Here is a 23,653-nt window from a genome sequence, read left to right as displayed (position 1 = left end):
ATCGGCGATTCGCTAACGCCAACGGCGAAATTGTCATATACGAACATATACATATATGTGTATTAGGGCAGGTCAATTTTTTTTTAAATATCGTCCCTAAAAGATTCGGGTATTAAACTACTTCTTCTAGCCCTTTTAGCTTCTTTTGAAATTTCGCAGGCTCCAAATTGATTTTTGAACAGCGATGGGCAGAGAGAGCTTTTACTCTGCACGCGCCTATACAAAATGTATAGAAAGGTTAAAAGTGCTTTGCCCGCGGACAAGGCGGTGCCCATCGCCGCTTTAGAACCATATTAAAATGGACTCTTTTTCTTAGAATTTTATGGTAAATCCAAAGCTGGTAGGAACGATGTCGAAAAAATCGTTCCATGCAAATTGACCCGCCCTAATGTATATGCACGCTCGTTTTTCTATACTTTTGCACTTTTTAATGACTTTTTTATTTAAATACGTATGTATAAATAGTACTCTGTTTTGCTTAAATCGTTTGCCAGTTTTGGTGATGATTTTCGGCAATAGATATCGCTTTTTCGCTTTCACTATTCATATCAGCCATCAACAATTCGGGTATGAGGATTTTTTTTTTTTTTCAATTTTACTTTCCCACACATAAACATCTACGCAATTTGCATACTCTAGCAAACATATCGAGCCCTAACCGCCAAAATAACGTAAACGACATTATTTTCAAAATTTTCTTTTTGATGCAGAAATGTATCTCGATGCTCTTGTAATATTTATGCATCAAAACAAAATTTTTAAAAATATGTCGCTTACGTTATTTTGGCGGTTAGGGCTCGATATGTATGCACCAATGTACATATGTATGTACCTTCATCCATTAATTGATTGCTGCAATTTTAATGAGCGTATAATTTTAAATGAATATGATCTTGCTACGCTTGATTAATGCAGAATATTTTTTGCAGCTGAATTTTTGCATGTATACGTATATACATACATATGTACATACATATTTAGATGCATATGGAATTTAATTCAAGAAAAGGTTTTTTTTTATCCAAACATTTATTATGCTATTGAGGCAACTTTTTGTAGAGAAATTTCAACGGAATCATTTAGGGTCAATTTGCATTTCTTAGGAAGTCTGAAAAATTAATCTTAAATAAATAGAACTATTCAATATTCTTAAACTGAACTCCAGCGAGTTATGCAAAGCAAACTCTGGAGGTATTTAAGAATTTTAGTAAGTTATGTAGCTATAAATTTTCATAGCTCCTACTATTTAAGAATTTTGAAGTTTCATTTAATTCTTTCATAGGTCCAAAAGATTAAAAGAAAAAGTCGATACTATGTACATATCTATGCATACTTATACCCCTAATAGTTCACTTCCACCAAATCTTATCTGCAGTTTATGCCTATTTGAAAAAGCATATTACAGGGTTGTAAGTGATGTGCGTGGAGAGGATCCGTTATCAGCCGGCCTCGAAATATTCCGATTCAACCAACTAACCGGTAGGAAGTGGAACCTTTTTAAAATTTTGGAGAGTAGTACTTCCAGTGAATTTCGCCCGACAGCCAGTACATCACTTTTGAAGTAACGCCCCATCTCCTCCCAATGGAATTTTTACAGCAGTAAAGAGACACCGATGCCTTTTTCACTCGCTCCTCAATATTTAGCTTCCATGATAGCTTTCCATCTAGGATCCCGCTCAAGAACTTGATCCTGTCAGAGAGCACAGGTGAAACAACCATTAATGGAAGCTGGGCTGAGGCACTTTTTACCTCGATCAAGTTGGATAAAACCATAAAGAGAGTCCAAGAACTTTCATTTGAGGATGGGTGCCACATTATCCACACAGGCAGTAACCTGGCATCCTCTCCTTTCCAATTGCTCTAGCACGTCGTTTATCACGATTACCCAGAGAAGAGGTGCAAGGACGCCTCCCTGCAGGATGCCTCTGCTCACTTTTCGGTGGTGCTCATAACCAGGGAACGGATTTTTAGGACCTAAAAACCTATAAAAAAGGCAAAATAAAATAACGAAATAGGCAGGAAAAGGCACTAGGTATTGCAAAAAAAGGCAAAATAAGGCACTAAAAAAGACAGACCACACGAAGAACAATCAAAAAATACATTAGTGGTATTCGCGCTTCTGTGTATTCGCTGTATCCTGTGTAAGTGTAACTGGACGAGCATGTGGTTGTTGTTGCATGTGTATTTGATGTACCGCTAGCAACAACAAATCACGCGCTCATGCAGTTACGAATACACAACATACAACGAATACACATAAGAGCGAATTCCCCTAATTATTTTAGAAATGTTTATATTAAAAAGTAAAAAGATAAAAACTATGAACTTTTAATTATATGAAAAATTTGTACTTTGAATCTTTGACTATTTTATCCTTTCGAGTTTCTAACTCTTAAAACTTTAATCTGTATAGTTGTTGTAACATTGAACCACAAGATGCATTTTGAAGTTTTCTGACAGCATTTTCATTCGATTTTCGCGAAGAAAAGCCTTGAATGTATTAAATGTGCGCTCGACGTAAGTTGATACAAGTGGAGCCCAATTTAAATATGGAACGTTTGAAACGTTCATATTATCAGGAATAAGGGCAATTTTATCCACACCCCTTATTGTCTCCAAGCCTACACGGTAGCTGAGAAAACGGATTAGAATTTTTCCAACACCAATTTGGAAAGAGGTCCCTGCGCTTCTATAAGCCGCATGGGCATGTGTATATTTTTTAATCTTAAAAAAAATTGTAAATGCTATAATCACTTTTTTAAAGGTAGAAAAGGCAAAAAAAGGCAAATATCTTAAAAAAGGCAACATCAAATGTGTATATATGGAATCAGGGAAAGCTAAGTCGTGGATATTCTTAATCGAATATACTCTATCTCTTTAGCAGAAAAAAAGGCAATTTCCACAAAATCCGTTCCCTGCTCATAACTATTGCGTACAAGCAAACGAAAGTAAAAAAAACAATATGTGAGAAATAAACTTTACCGGCCACTAATTGTTAAAACACTTGGAACTTACCGGAGCCCTTAACTGCATTTAAGATTTTGGTGGAAATGGGCTATAAAAATTCAGGACAAAATTTAAAATTTTATTCCCTATTTTCTACAACTCTGCATTAATGATACAGATAAAGAGACTGGCCATAAACAATTAAGAAGCTAACTTATTGTGGCACATTTAAGAAAACGAAGAAATCTGACATATACCCAAGATATTTAATTGTGGGTTTGAAAGTGATGGATTCATACTAGAGGGCTGCATGAATGCATTCAAAACGGCTTTTGAATTATTCATATACAAAACGAATGAATGACTTTGGCTTAAAATCTTTTTGAATTTGAGTGAATAGCTGTTCTGATATTTGTGTCGACATTACAACATTCAAACAAAGTGAAAATAAATTGAATTGAAATAAATTACAATATTTTGTATGAATATCCAAAAATATTTTTTCTATGCACATATGTACAAACATAGGTATGTATGTATGTATTGCTGCGCTCCTATTACATACGAAAAAACTTGTTTGTAAAAAAAAAACTTTACAGAAATGAGTTTGAATGATTTGAATGTTTTCCATTCATTCATTCACATTCTTCCATTTGAAGGTAGACAATATAAAACAAAATGTATATTCATAACTTACAAAATTCCAAACGCTGAGTGTTTTGTATGTGAAGTAAAATATTCAAATCTACTGTACTCTGTTTGGCTAGAAGCTTGAATGAATTCATGCAGCCCTCTAATTCATACCCTTCGCTAAATCGTATCGTTTCTGCGGCTTTCCTGCTGCTTATTAAAACTGTCTCTGTTTTGAGATCCGCGAGGCTTGAATTTCTAGATGCTATTCACTCTTTTGTACTCCTTATAGTCTCGCTAGCTTTACTCTCAATCTCCTGGAAATGTTTCGCTACAACTACCACGGCGATATCGTGTGCGAATTTTGTTTTCTTTTTACGAGGGGGCATATCGCGCAGGATGCTGCCGTCATACATTATATTCCAAAGCAGCGGTCTGTGAACAGATCCATGAGACAGCACCGCCGTGACGCTGTATTCCTCAGAGCCTCTTTCGCTCCAGTACCTTAGCTTGCGATCTGCTAAATAACACCTAATTATTCTTATGATATATCCTGCGCTGCCATCATAGTAATACTCGTACTCATGTGCTCATAAATTCGAATTAACTCCGTTTATTGACTAAACGATGCCAAAGCGCTCAAATGAGAAGCTCGTAGAACGAGACCATTTCAAGAGATTAAGAAAATACCAAACCTTGGTTTCCATTGTTCAATGGTTTTCTCAACTGCAAACTCAATTGATCACAATTTTAATCTACGAAAAAAATGCTCATTCAACATGATATCCACGACTTATTGTCGTTTGTTGTGAATGAAACGGAGGTTAGGTTGGTTTAGGATAGCTGCATGCATTTTCTATTATTTTTGTTTTTGTCGGAAGTAACACAAACAGCACTAAGACTACTATATGCCGCCCATTCGACTCCACTAGTCAAGGCGATATTATACTATTCTATTAACTGTACTTTGGCTGCGTTTCTTTACACATTCTAGACAATCCCATCTCATAGGCAGAATAAACAAAATGCGTTTGAAATATACAGTAACATATTATCAAGAACGTTCTAAAGAACAAGTAAACAAAAAAAGTGTTGCTTGTGGAACGCCTATCATTTCCTTACTAGTGTAAAAGTTTTTCAATAGTGCCCTATCCTGACAGCTCTTCGGCCATTTCGTTGCTTGCGATGTCGCTATAGGCTGGAACCCAAATCCGCTAGATAACGTAATGATCTGACATTAGTCAGAGAGAAGAGAGTTATATCCTCTCTCTCTGGAACCGTTTCCGATCACATTTAGACCACGTCTGCCAGGAAATTCAACAAGTCGTACTTTGGGCGTGTGTGAATCGGCAACAAAGTTCTATGGGGAAAGCTTTTGAATAATATTTTTACTATGGTGAGAGACAGTTTTACCAATCTGCTGTGTGAAATGAAATATTTTTTGACAGCAAAACGTGAAAGAGCACCGAGCATTGATTGCAGCCTGGCTATCACTAAAAATGAAGAAGTCTCTCCTTAGGATCTTGGTTCCAACCTTCTCTATAGCCTCCATATTAGCTGAAACCTCACCTTGGAATACGCTGCAGTAGCCTGATAACCTAAAATAAATTTTGAAAGGAGGGTTTGAAGAGAAGATGCCTTCTCCCACCTTACCATCGAGGCATATGTATTTATGTCAATGCTATTCACTCCTCCCTACTTGGGATTCGTGTGCTAAAATTGCTTACCGGAACCGATATTAAAGCACAACGGTCTGTACTGTTCGGAATGAATTAAAATTTATCTATTATCCGAGAGCGTCCTTGGGTTTCAGGTTGCCACTGGGATGCCTCTCTTAAGAGAAGGACAGCAAGCGCTGCCATCTATTGTCCTGCCAAATAAGGTGGAAGGAAATCTAAAATAGCGTTCAGAGCATCGTTTGGCGTGGTTCTTAGCGCATCGCTTATGCAGATCATCTTGGACCTTTGCGCCCTGGTGAATAGCCTGAGCTTGTCTTCTTTTTTTAATGCAGGCCACCATATAATCACTTGATACAGGAAAATCGGTGACTGTTTATTGCGCCCACAATTTTTATGTATTTGAAAATTGTATCTCTAAAAAACTTTTTTCCCTAAGTAATGTTATTTAAGGTGCGCAGTTCTGCTTGGACATTTTAGGGATAAAATATTTCTTTTAAATACTTAGAACGTGAATGCCAGTTTATGAGATATTGATAACAATGAAGATATTTTAAAACTATGGTCACATTACAGCATAAATTACTTTGTTTCGATCAAATTACTTCAAATAAACACATTTTCTTTCATAATTTCTATAGATATGGGATTCGCACGTGTACGTACGAGTGTGTGGTTTTGTAGGTACTTGATTTCAAAAAACACATGGTTGCATAGCTTTAGGAATTTTTTAAAATTTCCTTAACAGAGGGGGCTGAAATAAATGAAAAATCTTTTTTCTTCATTTAAATACATGTATTAATATTAATATACATAAATACATATATGCCGGTACATACTTTGCTTCTGAATTCAATAACTCACTCTACGTCGGCATGTCAGAAGTATGCAATTATTCCAAATTATTAACTGAATACCTAAATACAAATGTATTTAGGTTCCATACAAGCATAATAATTTATTTTTTTATGTAGCGAAAAAAATCAAGAACGCGTTAAAAATGAAGTTTGTAACTTCAACCAATTGCTTTGTTGTAGACAGAAGATGAAGTCATTCTTAAATAAACATACTCAGCAGATTGATGAAAAAATTGTATTTAGTGGTCGGCGACTGTGCTTTCTACGGCTCTCAGTAGCTACTAAAATGTACTTATGTCTATACACATAATTGAATAAATTAAAACCACATAAGTACACCTAGAAAAGATAATAATTTTTTTAACCTCAAATAAAAAGATAATACATATCGTCACTAGACACGAATAAAGGCGCGCTAGTGTTTCGACGGCGAAAAAATACACATACAAAAATTTTACGAAAAAAGGCGCTTAAGAAAAACTTCGGCGAAGAAAGACGCGTAATCATAGATTTATACTTGGCGAAGGACTGTCACTTCAGCAATATTCCCCAAAAACTATTAACGGAATGTACATACTATAACACCCGCAAACATAGTTGACCGCGAAAATAAGTTTACGCGTCCTTCTTGGCCGTCAACTATGTTAAGAGTCTTTCTTCGCTGAAGTTGTTTTGAAGCGCCTTTTTCGCGGTCAACTTCTTAGTGACGGTATGTACTATATATTCATACCTAAGCTACTTTAGTTGGCACAATGGAATTTATTCATTGTCGATACTTGACACAAAAAAAATAACAAATAAAAATAAAAATAAAGAATGAAAGTAGAATAAAAGCCTAAAGCGCTATCTGTACCTACGGCAACGCTACCAATGTGAGATATGTATAAGTGTAGCGATAAGATTATATTTACCACCTTTTCATGAAAATTCCTATTATGAATTGTATAAAAATAATTGAGAGATTTTTGCAATGCGAAACTTATCTATATATACATATGTATCCATACCTATATACATATGTATATGTATGTATGTAGGTGAATAGATAGATATTGACGCTTGAAGGATAAGTAAATAGGCGACGCCCCAAGAAATCAATATTGAGAAACACATCTATATACTCACATACATACATATTTACAATTACACACACATACTGGGTCCCTCAAAAGTTACGGGACGGACGGTCTTCTCGGAGGGTGGACGCGGAATCAAAAAAAAAAAACACAAAGTTAGACATAACCTTTATTTTTTTTTAATGATGAGTTTTCTTTTGCTTTTTTTTTTGCTTGTTATGTAGAGTTTTCTAATTTAAGTCTACCGAACAAAACTGAACTTGTCAACTCCAGTCGTTCTCAAGTACTGGAACAGCACATTTTGCATTTACACCTCCTTCAACAACTGAAGCCAGAGCTAGTCTTTCACATTGTCGTAGATAACCTTTATTGAAACAGAGTATTTCCGGACGTATGATTGCTCATCGAGCCGATGTTATTTGACCACCGAAATCATGCGATTTGAGACCAATAGATCTTTCGTAAAAACCTATAAGTTTGGAACACCTCAAAACTAACTTTTGTTAAGTTATGACCGAGGTAACGACCAATATATTTATAGTCAAAAGTGATAGACATTTTTCTTAAAAGATGAACGCTTTAAAACTTGTAAGAATTCTCGAAATCCTGCTACAGCGCATGTCTGTGGGGTAGATAACTTCAGGTTTGAAAATTTGAAAATTTCACCAAAATCAACCCTCGTCTACCTATATATATATATATATATACTGCTTATATGTATACATATGTATGTAAGTATGTACATATGTAGGTATATAAAAACGTTATGTTCGTTTGTACGAAGGTCCAAAACTCGAGAACAGCTGAACCGATTTGAATATTTTTAATTTTTTGATTGTTCGGTATAGTACCAGGATCATTTAAAACAAAAAAACTTGAAGGGTTGAAACCTGTTTAAAAAATTTCGAAATTAAAAAGATAAATATTAAAATATTATAATATGGGTATCGAAAATAATTTTGAAGAGAGTTGCCACCTGTGTGAAAATCTTAAACTCAATAAAATTGATCAAATAAATTAAATATTACAACACGAGTATCAAATTAGACAGGTTAAGGATATATGACTACTGGAAATATTTTTTAGAGGGTTTCCACCTGTTTAAAGGTCTTAAGTTCGATTACTTTTATAAAATAAATGAGAGAGAAATTTTGGTCAGTAAATAAACTGTAAACAAGTAATTTTATCGAAAAATGGCATGGGTGTATCAATTTTGAGTAAATTATCGTCCATAAATTTCGGAATATTGAAGTTTCAAGCATTTCTGAAATTTACCGTTATATGAAAAGCGAAAAAACTGTGCCAAGTTTGGAAGAAATTGGTGCAGCGATGTTTGGCAACATCGATGTTTTTTTTTCAAAAATGACTTATGTATAAATGAGGCATGATTCAATAATAAAAGATTCGACCAGAAAACAGTTTCTCGCTTCCCCTTAACAAAATCGACGTTTTAGCAAGGCACCGTTGTTTGTGCACCCTTTTGTTAGATAGTGTCAAAATTCTACTGTCACTAGTGAGCAAACCTTTAATTATTGAATCTGTAAATGAGGTACGTTTTTAAAGTCTTTTAAATATTGTTAAGATTTTTGCTGACTTATGAATAATTGCTTAATTTTACCTTTTTAAGTGCCAAATAAATGTAGGTTTGCAATTCGCAAAAACATCGATGTTGAGAAAAAAAGTTAAAGTGTAATTTAAATGTACTTTAAACAAGAAGTGCTTTCATAATACAATGGCAATTGAATAATAACAAAAGGTTCATTTAAATGAAAATACCAAAGTTGGCAATGCTGATCTCGGCAAAATTGCATCAGCTGGTTGTCATAAATATGTTATTATACTACGAAAATATCTATATATGTATATATTTTTTTTGTACAGTTCTATAAGTAACGTTCTCCTCTTCTTACCGTGTTTTCTGGCAGGCTCTAGGTGTGTGTTTGGCAGGCTGTAGGTGAGTTTTTGCCCTACAAGACAGCTGAGTATCATATGAGTACTCATATTATCATTATCCCTAATCACAAAAGTGCTTATCAAAGTCCTCATTTTCGTTCAGGCCATGGGAAAAAATTGAGTACTTTCCCCTCAATGTTGTCATCAGAAAGTCCTCAGTACTAATAGTCAAACTACTCATTTATGCCGTACTACAAAAACAAAAGTGTAAATGTGTGAGAATTTTTGCCTAAAGTGCTCAGCAATGTCTTGTAGGGTGGTTAGTGTTTTGCTATTTTTGGTTCATTGTGTTAGTGTATTTGGAATAAATTGTAATAGAAATGGAGGAAATTGTAATAGAGATGAAAGAAATTGTAAGAGATAATAGAAAATGCCAAAAAAAAACAGGTGATCTCAGCTGTAGGAATTTTTGGCAATCAGCTGATAGTGTTTTTACTTAGGAAACTGTAAGATGCCTTTAGTTTGCTTACAAATGCGCTTTCTTATCCAAAGTCAAAAACAGAGCCTTAAAAATACGAGATTTGTTGCTTCCTTAAGAACATTTCTGTAAGCATTTCCCATATCGTTAAACTTAAAAAGTTGTTTGCTTCTCCCTTAAAATTTTACGCTTGTCAAATAGGGAATTTTACATCGATGGCCGATATACTGATAAATACCAGCTGGATCACAGAATAGGCGGAGGAATATACGCTGAGTAATTCGGAATGACGATTTCATTCCGTCTCCCATTGTCTGTAATGTCTTATTGGCCGAGCTAGCTGATAAACACAAACCTGTTGATGGTCTACGTCTAATTACTGCAACAGCAAATGAAATTTATGTGAATCTACTTTCATTTAAAATAAATGCGGAAACGGTATCGAATTGCTGTAAAACTCTCAGTATGATGCTAAAGCACTTCGCTTTGCATCTGGTATGAGTACCATGGCATTATAACATACATACATACTAGAGAATGAGAAAGCAAATGAGCTTGCAAGAAAGGGTACCTCTGTTCCACTTCTACTTTTGGCACGGCATTTCGCTCGATTCTAAGATTTGGAAGGATGTAGAAAAACGATCAGTCCAGCGCACCGTCTTAACCTGCAGGCTGTGTCGGAGCCACAGCCGCTAAACTTAAACGTAGAATACGTGCCATTATTAAGATCACATTCAAGTTAAAAACGGTGCATCAAATATTCGTTTTGATTGTACTGAACTGAATTTAATAAATCAAAATTAATTGCAAAACAATAATAATTAGCAACAGAGAAGCAGACCCTCATTAACTTCAATCATATGTACCATCAGCTTATAAATAAATATATGCCATGGCGTGTATCATTATTTCGATTCAGGAATTCGATTTTCTGCAGAAATTTGTATTACTTTTAGGTGACAACGCTCCTAACTACAGTTCAGAAATAAAGCCTTTTTAAACCCATTTCATTTGATACGCATATTTTCAATAATTGCTTTAACTTATTAAATAATTTGAGTTTACGTTTTTACCAGGTGGCATCCCTCTTTAATAATCTCAATATTTAAACTAAGGATACCTTACCTCCTTCGTTTCACGTAATAATTTAATATTTCATTTAACTCATGCATACGTTATTTAAAATCTAATTTTGAAACAGGTGGCAACCCTATTCAAAATATTTTCAAACCACAACCTCTTTCGTCTGACATCCAAATCAGGATATACATTTCAATTTTCTGCCTTTATTTAAGTCGAACTTGCTTTTTGAAATAGGTGGCAACCCTCCTACATATGTGTAATTAAGATATAAGGCCTTTTCAAAACCATTTCGATCAATACTCATAGTGTAATAATTGATTTAACTTAAAAATAATTTGAATTTTATTTTTTTGTTAGGTGGCAACTCTTTTTGAAAAAATAAGAAGCTATTGCACATCTTCAGGCCAAGCCCTTTTTATTTGATACCTCATTTCGTAAAATCGAACTAACATTACAGATCTGATGATATGATGTACATATATATATGGATGTACAATGTACATATCTATAATATGTATGTAGATACATACGTAGATACTAGGGATGCCAAAATATCAGGAAAATTGTGATCCCGGGATTTCGGGATATATCCTGGGATTCAACGTGAGTCATAAATTTTATGAATATGAGTAAAAATTCAATATCTGAAAACATTTGAACATACCATGAAATAAAACTATTTAAAATTTACGATAAACTGATTGTAAAGTTGCTAACTTCACTTTTAATGAAATATCATATTTTGATATAGGTCGTTAGATAAATTAAAATTGCATCGTCTCGAAAAGGGTACAGGTCCTTGTTTTATGTTTTCTCGTTTATATTCAATGAACTGAAAATTTCCTAAGGCCAAAAAAGCTCCGAAATCTTTTAATAAAGATCGAATCCCTCTGATTCGTATGGAGTTTCGCTTTGCTATAAACAGTCAAAATGTTGTATTCAAAGTTTTGCGAAATACTTGAAGAAATGGCTATAAGAAGTTTTTTCCTCTCCTGTACAATTTTTAAATTGGGACTTAGCAACTTTGCACTCTACGCTAGCGATATTTATTAAATCAGACAAATTTTAAAGTAAAACATTTTTTAATTGTATTTAAAAAACCATATGATTGAGGAACGTATACATCACAAATAACAATGTAACTACCATGTACTTTTGAAAGTAACGATTAATAAAAAAAAATATAAAATAAAAATATACAAAAACAATTTCTCTAAACAGTTTATTCTACTCTATAAAGGAATGGCGAATGGAGAATTTTTTGCCATTTTTTTCGCAATTTACTAGAAATTTTGAGGGTGTACGAGTCAAACGGATCTCAGAATCGGATTCAGCGGGTCGAAATACGTGTTGGTTAAAAACACACATCCCTTTTTTTGCCGGTGTTGTTATTATTGCACTTAAAATGTTTTCGTAAGAGCAGCAAAGCGTTCAAAGCGGAGTCTTCTGAGCTTGGCCTACAGGCTTTACATACAAAACCTACTGATGAAAAACATATTTCGACCTCAACACTTTTAGGCTGAACTGTCAAAAGGTAGACATAGTCCATTTGAAGATAATGACCCCTATCTCCTCCGTTACAAAATATTTGAACTTCTTTTACCAGCACATCGGAAAAATTATAAGTTTTTCGATTTGAGTAATTTTTGAGTAGATGATCTAAAAAATTATCTAACTTTTCCTTAAAACTCTCTGTTTCGTTTATATTAGCGACGCTATGAGTAAATTCATTGAAATCTTGTTCAAAAAAGGCTCAGACTGCAATTTAAAAGTACAGTTTAAAGTTATTTGATAATTGCAGTCAAAACGGCATTTTACAAAAATCATACTTCAAAATTCATAAACAAATTCTTACTATCAATTCGATTTGAGCATAGCCTCCATATCGAAACGTAAAACGTATTCTACGTCAAAAAGTGCTGCCTTAAGTACATAGCTAGTGCATCTCTTCGGGTTTGACTAGGCGAGATCACTGAATGAAGCCTTCACTCTTCTCATCGTGTCGCGTAAATAAATCAATGGAGTTTCATGGCTTGAGATGCTTTCCGCACTTTTTCTGCCTATACTGAACTACCAGCTGCTGTATCTTAATTTTAAAATTTCGGATACGGGGATACCCAGAATTGAGCTGAGAAGATGGTCACACTAGTTTGCCAGCACATCAGCTACAGTCGGAAAATGTCGGCGGATTTCCTCCAAACGCCCGGCTGTAATGAAGCGTGCCCCTTTCACAGAGACCACCTTGCGAAACTCAAAGAAAACATTAATTAGTGGGGGAAGAGCGGCGGAGGTGCTTCGGTAGCTTCCGCGAAGCCATCCCAATCATCCTTTTTAAAGTATGTATGCACTTAATGTCGAAACGGTGTCCAGCGTGAGCAAAGTCGGCAGACTTATCAATCGACGTATCTATGGGAAAGTGGAATGAAGCAAGCGATGTCCGAGATCGTCACGAAGTGATATTATCATGTTTGCGCTAGCTATTGCTAGCTTAGGCGAATCATATATCTGCTCTCCAAAAATATCATTTACCTCATCCGACACTCAACGATTTTCTTCTCTAACAGTGCTCTTACACGGTATGTATTTGCATTATGTAAATGCTACTTTTTTGTGTCTACTCCGATGTACCATATACTAGAACGTACCAGAAAAGTAACATTTACATATGCAAATACATGTCGTGTAAGGGCGCTATAAGCAGCGCACCTAAACAAGATTGCTATCATGCTGGGAAACAGATAGCGGGGGATGGGTAGGGCATAACCCTACTACTTAATCTGGTTGCAAAAAGTAACACATAGACCATATGGTCCATAGCAATACTAACTGGTGTTCAAACTGCTATGAGCTAAAAGTAGGCGTAATTTATTATGCCAACGAGACCGTAAACGTTAGGCGGTTATGTCAAGCTTCGCCGTTTTTCCACACGATCTTTGTAGCCTTACAGGTGGCCAGCCTGTTCCACATTGGTGTAGCCTGCCTACTCATGTGCTCGTCTATCTCATTATAAAGATGTTTAAGAGATTTTAGCATTTCGTTCCGTCGCTCGAAAGTCAGATCAATAGGGCTTTTGGCATTGCCATTTGCCAACCCGATTCCTTCCATGTCTAGGCTACCAATGGATATGCAGCCGCCTCTTCGCGGCCAATCTGTCAGTTGCTACCCTGTTACGAAGGAGAAAATAAGCGCTGTTTTTGGCCGCCTGGCTAAAGTCGGAAAAAAATTGGGCGTTTCCACGCCGAGATCCTTGGGGCAAGGAAAAACCTTGCGGGATACCTTTAGGGCACTTGGTCACAAACCGAGTGGTATACTCCATTTAGGTCTTTATTGATCCTTAGGCCTGATCAGATCTTAATATAGCTAATACACGTTGCGAAAATAGTGTTTTTTGTATGGAATTGTTTCATAGACGAACAACGAGAAATGGGGTCGCCATTTTATGCAAGGTTGGATCGCCAAAATTACATTCCCATTACATCTTTAAAGTACTTATCCCTACGCTTTTAATATTTCTACCCTTCTTCACGTAGTTTATTGCCCTAATTTCATATCAAAATGAACTAACGCCTCATTTTCCTTCTTGTTTTTTTCAGCATAATTGTTGGTGCACCACGCGCTCAATCTACACTGCCCGCCCAGCGGAATATCAATGAAACTGGTGCCATTTATCGTTGCACTTTGTCACCAACTTCCACCTGTAATCCATATGTCATCGATGATAGAGGTAATATCACAATCGAGAACTTCGACTCATATACCTACGACAATGAGGCGCGCGACAATCAATGGCTGGGTGCTGCCATGGATGGCGGCACCAAGGACACGGATAAGCTGTTAATATGCGCGCCACGTTTTCTCACGCCCACCGCAAATGATTACCTAATGAATGGCATCTGTTACTGGGTTAAAGACACACTCAATGACAATCCAACAAAAGTACAAAGGATCTCACCATTGCGCCTTAAATCGGAGCAAAGGAAGACTGTTAACAATCATCCCACTTTCTATTATATGTTGGCAGAGGAAGGGCTGAGCGCGCATGTGACCGATAATAATGAAGAGTTCGTTATTGGTGCGCCAGGCATCAGTAATTGGAAAGGTTCGACGATACATGTACGCAAGCGATTCGAGGAGGATCCAATATTGAGTAGGCGTGATACGTCTGAAAGAAAGCGCGTGACACGACAACTTGAATTCTCAGGGCAATACGTACTGGATACTAATGATCAGGCGAATGACTCGTACATTGGTTATGCTGTGGGCTCAGGCTACTTTGACAGTAAGGACAAGAATCGGCTGATGTATGTGGCAACAGCGCCACAGGCCAATTTGCAATCGGGAGAGGTGAGTAGTATTTTAATTTGCGCGCATTGCAACTTAAAAAAATATTTCTTTCTCTCGATAACAGGCCTACTTATACAAATATTCTGAGGATAGCAAGCTGAAGATGACGCGCGTTTATGTTTTTCGCGGCACGCATTTCGGCGAATATTTCGGTTATTCGCTGCTGACTGAGGATCTCAACGGCGATGGGCTCACCGATGTGGTGATTTCAGCGCCACAATACTCAACGTCTGGTTCTTTCGATGATGGTGCCATCTATGTGTTCCTCAACAAAGGCAATGTAGGTGTAAATTAAATTTACCTTAATTTGGTCGGTAGTTCATAATTTTTATTTCATTGCCTACTCACAGTTCAATTTCGAGCAAAAACTGATAGTTTCGCCAGCGCATGGCAAAGCGCGTTTCGGTACCACGCTCAGTCGGCTGGGCGATATCAACCTTGATGGCTTCAATGGTATTGGGATTCTCGCTTTCATTTAAAATCAAATATACTCAAAGTTGTTATTCTTCCGCCGCAGATATTGCTGTTGGTGCGCCATTCGCTGGCAACGGTGCCGTCTTCATCTATCTCGGCAGCAACGACGGCATACGCCAGCATCACAGCCAACGCCTGAACTCACCTGATGCGGTTGTCAGCAAGTATGGCGAGCATATGTTTGGTCACGGACTTTCCAAAGGCGCCGATATCGATAACAATGGCTTTAATGACTTTGCCGTCGGCGCACCAAATGCCGAAGCGGTTTTCGTCTATCGCGCCTATCCCGTGGTCAAGATACACGCCACTGTCAAATCACAAACACGAGAAATCAAAACCGATCAAAATAGTTTTAAGATCACAACCTGCTATAAAATCACCACTCCATCCGCGAAGGTGAGCGATCAGGACTTGGCTATACGTATTGTTGTAGATCCACAAGTCAAACGCGTTAAGCTGGTGCAAACACGCACGAATGAGATAAGTTTTAATGCGACGGCTGGCCTGCAGGAGCAATGCCGCTCATTTGATTGTGAAGTACACAGTAGCGTGGCGGATATTTTCAAGCCAATCGAATTGGAAATGCACTATGATCTCATTAATGGAGTGCCGAATTCGGGAGGTGAGTAACTTTTAGATGGCACTTATAACGAATCCCAAATGCTAATTACCAAAATTTATTCTGATTTACTTTACAGTGTTCTGTGATAAATGCGCGGCCGTTGATCCGGCCGAGCCAAAGGTGTACAGTGAGAAGATCATCTTTAGTACGGGCTGCAGTTCCGATATCTGTGTGGCTGATCTGGAAGTTAAAAGCCAAAATTTGGAGTGAGTGTCGCACGATAAAAAGAATTCTTCCACTTAAGTTAAATAATAACAAACAACTTGATTTCCTTCCATTTCAGTCACACATACATTCTCGGCAGTAGTCGTACACTGGCCGTCACATATGACATAACCAACAATGGCGAGACAGCTTATCTACCTCAAATCAGCATCACTTCATCGAATCGCATGCCGTTCGCCAAAATACCCGGTAACTGCCGTATCAAAGATAATGACTACTTGGAATGCGATTTGAATAATGGCGTTGCAATAGCGAGAGGCGCCAAAGACTCATTTACTGCTATTTTCGATGTTGCTGGCATATCGGGAAAACCAGTGATTCTAACCGCCAAGGTTTTCAGTACAGGCAAGGAGGCCAACGAAGCCAATAACATGATCACCGATGTAATAACACTCGGAGAATTCACCGAAATCGATATAGTCGGGTAAGTAGGAGTGCTAAGGGTTATGTATAATTTTGTGTAGGAAAGAGAAGTGTAAAAATTTCTCTTTATTTTGTTATTATTGTTGTTGTAGCGGCTACCACGCCCCACTCGGGTCGGATTGCCCGTCAACGTTAGGCTTAGCTAAGGGAGGCGCAGGAAATGTGCAACTTGCACCCGGTCTGTCCATAGGGACAGGGGCGGTAGCTGGGTGGGGTTTTGGGGGCATGCGAAGAGGTGCCGTGAGTCATGTGGCGACTCTCCGCATAGCGGGCACTCATTGGGCACATCTGCAGTCACTCTGCTCAGGTATGAGTTTAGTCTACTGCAGTAGCCATAGCGGAGTTGGGCTATTGTGGTGCGAGTCTCTCAAGGCAGACAAAGCTCTGTCTCGTCCACGTTGGGTGGTTGTGTGCCTAAAATGACCTTCACAGGTCGGGAGTCTATATAACTCAAGACCGACTCCATGTGAATGCCGTTTAAGGGATGCAGTTGGGTTCAGAGGTTATTTAATGAACCTCCGTCAGTTCGTTGAGACGCCTGCTGACGTGCCTTGGCGAGGGCTCTTCTGCAAGCAGTTATCTATTCGGGTGCCCATGTCTGTGGCACCCTACCAGGAACTACTTGCAGAGAATTAGGTTATGCTCCCTGACGGGGATCATCTGTGCCTCGTCGTGATGGTGGTGCTGAAACGACATCAGAAGGCATCCTGACGCGGTCCGTGTTCTGACATGTCTGCAGCTTCGTCCACTGCGTCCTGCTAGTCCCCGGCGACAAAGCGGGCGCTGAATAGTTTAGGACCGGCCAGTCCATTGCCCTGTATGTTGCCAACAACATTTCTTTGTCTTTGCCCCAGGTGCTGCCGGCTAACGATTTGAGGACGTTGTTGCGGCTCTGCACCCGATTGGAAATTGCGGATCTATGCGCCGAGAAGGAGAGCAGTCGTTAGCATAAGAGACGATCGAGACTCCCTGTGGTGGTTGAAGGAGTTTTTAAATGTAAACAGCAACTTCTCGCGGGTCTTTTCCAAGATTTGCTTTATGGTGAATACCTGGTCCATAATTGATTTACCAAGTCTGAAGCTACACTTATAGGACCCAATCGGTTGGTTGACGGTGGGCGGCAGCCTTTCAAACAATACGCTCGATTAAGCCTTGTAGTCCATGCTTAGAACGTCGATACTTCGGTAGTTGGTGCGCAAGCGAGAATGGTGAGCGAGGTAACCGTTGAGCAATTTTGCATTAGCCCTGTCAAAAATATGTATTTATAATGACTATATAATCCAAGATAGCCCAGACAGCGTAAGGTGCCACATCGCTCCCAGTTCTTAATAAGCTTTAAGGTTACGAATTCAATATTTAAAAGTTTAGAATAAAACTAAGTAGATGGGACAACCGTCTTACATACAACGAAGAAAATATTTGAACCTCTTTTGGCTTGAAAAAACTTCACATAAAATTTATGTGCTGATCACAGCCAACGTAAAACTGTTGATGATATTAACTTACACGTTGCGTTTTATATTTTTAGCATTCCCAAAACACCGCATGTCAACTTGGAGAAGATCAGCAATACTACCGAAATCATTAATAACTACGAGGTGAGTTTGCGGATATTTAATTTGATTTGTACAAATGTCAAATTTACATATCCCTTTTAAACAGATAAAAAGCGTCGGTCCCAGCACTGTCGGAGCAATGGATGTGATCTTCTATATACCTGTGGCGTATAAGGTGCCCGGCACTACGAACACCATACAAATTATCGAAATGGATAAAATAAATATGCAGGCTGTCTATGATGCGCAATTGATTGGCATCGATTACTATCAAAACAACACACAGCTCATCATGAATACCATTGAGGTATCGACGAGTACGCACAGCACGACTACAGTTTCCAAGACGAATAAGCATAAACACATTAATGCACAATATGATTCCAACAGCTTCTATGAAATGACAGTAGAAAGCGAAAGTTGTAAGTTTAAAGATCGCCAAATAATTGCTGAACTCTTTCCTTACTCCATTTCCATTTTGCCATAATCTTTCAGCAACCCATACCGATGACACAACGACTTTATCACTTCGGCGTCGTAGACGTCGTGAAGCTGCTGCCAATACGGCGACCAAAGCCCAGTATGCGCGTATCGTCAAGGCGCACGAACTGCTAAGTGAAGATCTAAGAGGTAAATTGCCAGTGAATCGTACGATCGTTTTCAATTGCAATGACCCCGAGATGACGATTTGTGTGCGCTCTGTTATGCGTGTTTATAATTTCAAACCCGAGAAGCCCATCACAGTGACAATGAAATATCAAGTCGATCTGAATGAGATCAATCAAATATTGATTGAACCATGGGAATATTTTGTTATACTAATCGGAGTGGATGTGAAAAAAATTGGTGACTCTACTGGCAAATCGCTGGCGATACGCAGGAGCATCGACTATAATATTGTTTCGAAACATCAACTCTATGGTACGCCGATATGGGTGTATATATTGGCCGTGATGGGTGGGCTCTTGCTATTGGCGCTAATGACTTACGGAATGTATAAGGTGAGCTTAAGTTGTAGTGTGGGATGATAGTAATCATCTTTATAGAAGCATTTCGACGTTATTTTATGCCTATAGCGCTCGAAGGTCTAGGGATCTAATAGAAAATTTAGAGCAATGCATCAAGGCTGGTTGTGGTACTCAAGAAATATGGTAGCGCCATTTTGTTGCCCTTTTCCTGGAGAAAGATATTTGATTTTAATGTCGAACCATTTTGACCCACTTTTTGATTCGTGTATGTCGCTTATTGTGACACTACTTAGGTTCCTTACACATAACACTTTAGAAGAAACACAAATTAAAACAAAGGGGACTAAAGAAACGCTTGAAGCCATGCATTGGTCGGGAAAGTTACTTCAAATACTTATATATGTATCTCAACCTATGCTCTAGTAAGTAAGAATATTGCGTCCTATGTAAATCAATCCGTCCTAATGCTTATAGTTATATTTGCAATGTACGTATTTATCCCAAATGTGAAAACATTACCTTGTACAAAGTTTTCTTTCGCACTTGCCCAAACCCAAACGAGTTCTTCGTGTTCGGTGATCCCCAATAAAATTATCTGCTTAAAACTTCTGTGGAACAATTTAACCTTCTTTTGAGCATGAAACCAGCAGCCATTTGGCGGCTTTAATGAATTTTAGTACGCCATAAAGAGAGAGGCTGCTGAACTCTGAAACATTCTGCAGGAATTATGTACAGAGTGTTTTAAGCCTCAGTGTTCGACTGTCTCTTTGCAGCTCGGGTCCTCGCAGCTGCGACTGAACCTAATAGAAGGTAAGCCAATCTTTCCGGCATGTACGCTGTGCCGACCGCACTGAGTTTTGTGTGTATTTTATATGCTTATTGTTTGTAGTAGAGCGAAGTCTCAATCGTACAAACCACCTAATGCAGGTCAGTCTTCATTGGCTTCCCTTTCAGGTATGCATGTTGAGAGCAAGATAAATTGGACGTTTTGTCTCTAATGCACAGATCTAAGAGCCTCTAAAAATTTCTCGAGTACAAAGGACATTAGGCTTATTGGCCAGAAATCTCTAGCACTGGCATGATCAACGTGTTTTAGGAAGAAAACTTCTTTCACCGGCTTAACGGGACATTCTTTAGTAAAAGACATGCTCTAAAAATAACTGGAATGACGATATCTCACCGTCCGTAGCCGATGATTTAAAGGGTGAGAAGCTGAAACTAACAAATTTTATATTTTATCTCTCCAGTAACTCCTCCAGTAGGTCATCGGAGCGGTTTGGTAAATAGTTTCCACTCCGTTGATCCTGCACCGTGGAAAATGAGTATTCATAAGGATATCCAGCAATTCCCCAGCCGACTCTGTTCATGAACCATCTGACCTCCTTATATATGGGTATTTCCAAACTGGCGTTTCGTAACGCTCGTTTGACAAAATGTTAAAAAACAACAATTGACAAAGTCAAAATTTTAAAAAGGTGTTTCTAGATTTGCATAGCAATTAAATGGCCCCATATTCAGTATAAAAAATTTCAATTGTTGGTAGTAGCGATTTAAAGATATTAGTAACCTTACGCGTTGGCGTGACGTTACAAAAACCAGAAGTGGATTTTGACTTCGATTACCAAATTGCAAAGCTCTGCGAATTGGGCAAAACTATTTGTATAAACGATTTTGTAGTAGGTAATATTGGAAATATTTACGGTTAATTTTTCAAGTTTTTAAATGTAGAAATCTTTGCCGCTTTATATTTAATCAGCTGAATTATCTGACGTGACGTTACCTGGCTTTACGTTACTAAAATTTACATTGAAAACGTTTGTTTAATATTGTTTTTGAAAGAATTTTTAGCGGGAAGAAAACATGCATTATGTATATGCCGAATGTACTTTTTATTTTGACATCAGCGCCACCAGCCGTTCCATTTTTTGCAAATCTATGTTCTACTACGTTTCAACTAAACATGCCAAATGTGAAACAAATCAGAGCATAAATACGGTTTTTCAAAATTTCTCGACCCTGGCGCCAACTAACAAGACCATTTTTGGCATAAATGTATCCAATATTTTCCCTAAAAATTTTTACTACCGTTTGCTTTCTTGTACTAAATTTATTTTAAATATTTGTAATTTACAGCTTGGATTCTTCAAGCGCGCGAAGAAGGAGGAAATGGATGCATTGGTTCATCAAGGTTCCACAAGACCGGCACGAGATGATGTAGAGCCAGAAGCAGAAAACCTAAATACTGACAGAAATTAAAAAAAAAAAACACTTTAGATAAAAAAAATCAAAGAATATTTTTTTACAAATTTTACGCTGCAATAATTACGAAACGAATGGCTTTATCATCACACAACGCAAACACACACACACAAGTAAAGGCGCGGGAACTGAGCTGTGCATATTATCGTAGATTTAACTCGCGTTTGTTTTAGCGAAACAGCCTAACTTAATTTTGTATAAAAGGTGGCAATGTTGCATTTCTTTGTTTTTGAAATAAATTTTTTTAAAACTTAGTTCATTATTGAACACAAAGAATCGTATTATTTATGTAAAAAAGACGAAACCAAATGAATGAATCGATTCGTATAGTATTTATAAGTGTTGCATTGTATTTATTTTTATTGTATTATATAAAATAATATTTAGTTTGAAAATTATAAAATGCAACAACAACAATATTAATTTAAGGCCAACTGCCATGTGTATAAATATTTAAGACAAGATTTTTTCTTTTTGCGTGCTCCTCCAATAAACGATAAACGGTGGGCAGCGGACTTGAAAAAGAAACTGAACTTTTGCTTCAAAATTTCAGCACATAAAATTCTCACCTACATAAGCAAATCGCTTTTAGAGTCGATATTTTTTACAATTTCAAATCTTTTTTTTGTTTTTACAGTTGATAAAATATTATGTATGTACATATGTATGTAGTAAATATTTAAATTGCAAATCGAATTTGTATACTGGTATACAGACAAATGAAGCTGAATGCCCTGACAGCATTCACATGACAATATATTTTTCGCTTTAATTTCTTAATTTTACTTTTCATATATTTTTAAATTTGTATGTTTGTATATGTTTGTATTTTTATGTAAAAAGACTTTGTTAATTAGTAAAATATTTTTTAAGTTAGGGTAATAAATGAAAATGTACGTATGTATACATGTTAATGTTTTAATGAAATATTTATATAAACTATGAATTGCCACTTTTTTTTTCTATATACATAAATATTAGCGTAGGCCGAAAATCCGCTTTTTTAGAATTTTGATTGGTAATAGCAAAAATTTGGTTCATAATGCTCTAAAAACAGTCTGTGTGAAATATGACAATTTTTGGTCAATATCCTAGGCTCGCCCAAGTCCATCAAAGTTCAATATGGCCAAAAAATAAAAATTAATAAATAAATTAAGTAATAAATTTTTTTACTAAAATTGCAATAATCTTCTAAAGTATTAGTCCTACATAATTAGGTATATGGACCTCTTTTGTAGAGAATCGAAGTTAGCTAAGAAAATTTTTTTTTTAGTACCTGAACTTTGATGGACTTGGGCGAGCCTAGGATATTGACCAAAAACTTTTACATTTCACACAGATATTTTTTAGAGCATAATGAACCACATTTTTGCTATTACTATAGGGCTATTCGCGATCCGGTGCAAATGGCCTAGCATCATTGCATTGCAAATTTGTATTGCAAATTATTTGCAATACACAAACAAAATACATGCATTTGCATTTGTCATGGCTTGACAAATTTGCAATACCTAAAATCCATAGCATAAAAATCCTATGCATTGCATTCATAAACAAAACCAAAGCTGATGCACAAAAATTGTTTTGCAAAAGCTTTACCACGACAGTTTAATAAAGGTCGCTCACAATCCATGGCATATTTCTGCAATTGCATAAATTTGTCAGCTCTTATGCACCAAATCGCGAATAGCCCTTATATATTAAATATACTATGTACGTATGTGTGTGCATATACACATACATACCTACAAATGAGTGATCTTTGTGAAAACTTCGCAGTTAGAAAAAAACAATAAATATTTTTAGTTCGAGTATTATAGTAGTAGTTTTTAGCTATTTTGTATAAAAGTGCTTTTAAATAGTCATAAATATTCTTAGAACTAAATTGTTTTAATTTTTGAATAAAATATAGTCATGAAAGTCTAAAACAGTGTTTTAAACAAATTACGATGTCGAAAACGTGCTTTGAGTGAATATTTTTTCAGCTGTAGCCTATTGTCTGGCGTTTCGTCGACACTCAACTACATATCCGTTCATTTTACCACCCCAACATTGAGGTCAACAATCAAGCTTTTTATAGCCTGAAGAGCGACTACTCAAAAGAGCGCTCCAAATACTCATAGAAGCGATCCTTTGTCAATTT

General features: G+C 37.0%; 1 protein-coding gene across 3 annotated transcripts in view; it reads left to right on the top strand.

Annotated features, from left to right (window-relative positions):
* LOC118742705 (integrin alpha-PS3-like) overlaps positions 1-22,339 on the top strand; it is an 82,590-nt gene extending 60,251 nt beyond the window's left edge. For all 3 annotated transcript variants that reach the window (XM_036474972.1, XM_036474971.1, XM_036474970.1), the window contains exons 3-12: positions 14,233-14,983; positions 15,048-15,263; positions 15,334-15,436; positions 15,501-16,079; positions 16,156-16,285; positions 16,363-16,728; positions 18,256-18,325; positions 18,390-18,705; positions 18,779-19,284; positions 21,385-22,339. In XM_036474972.1, the coding sequence (XP_036330865.1) occupies positions 14,233-14,983; positions 15,048-15,263; positions 15,334-15,436; positions 15,501-16,079; positions 16,156-16,285; positions 16,363-16,728; positions 18,256-18,325; positions 18,390-18,705; positions 18,779-19,284; positions 21,385-21,507 (3,160 nt within the window). In that variant the 3' untranslated portion in view covers positions 21,508-22,339. The remainder of the gene's footprint in view (positions 1-14,232; positions 14,984-15,047; positions 15,264-15,333; positions 15,437-15,500; positions 16,080-16,155; positions 16,286-16,362; positions 16,729-18,255; positions 18,326-18,389; positions 18,706-18,778; positions 19,285-21,384) is intronic.
* The last annotated feature ends 1,314 nt before the right edge of the window (positions 22,340-23,653 follow it).

This window comes from Rhagoletis pomonella, unplaced genomic scaffold (assembly GCF_013731165.1).
Source record: "Rhagoletis pomonella isolate Grant_MI unplaced genomic scaffold, Rhpom_1.0 Rhpom_scaffold_00007, whole genome shotgun sequence".
Classification (NCBI taxonomy): domain Eukaryota; kingdom Metazoa; phylum Arthropoda; class Insecta; order Diptera; family Tephritidae; genus Rhagoletis; species Rhagoletis pomonella.
The sequence above is the reverse complement of the archived record's forward strand: the minus strand, read 5'-3'. Positions and strand labels throughout refer to the sequence as shown.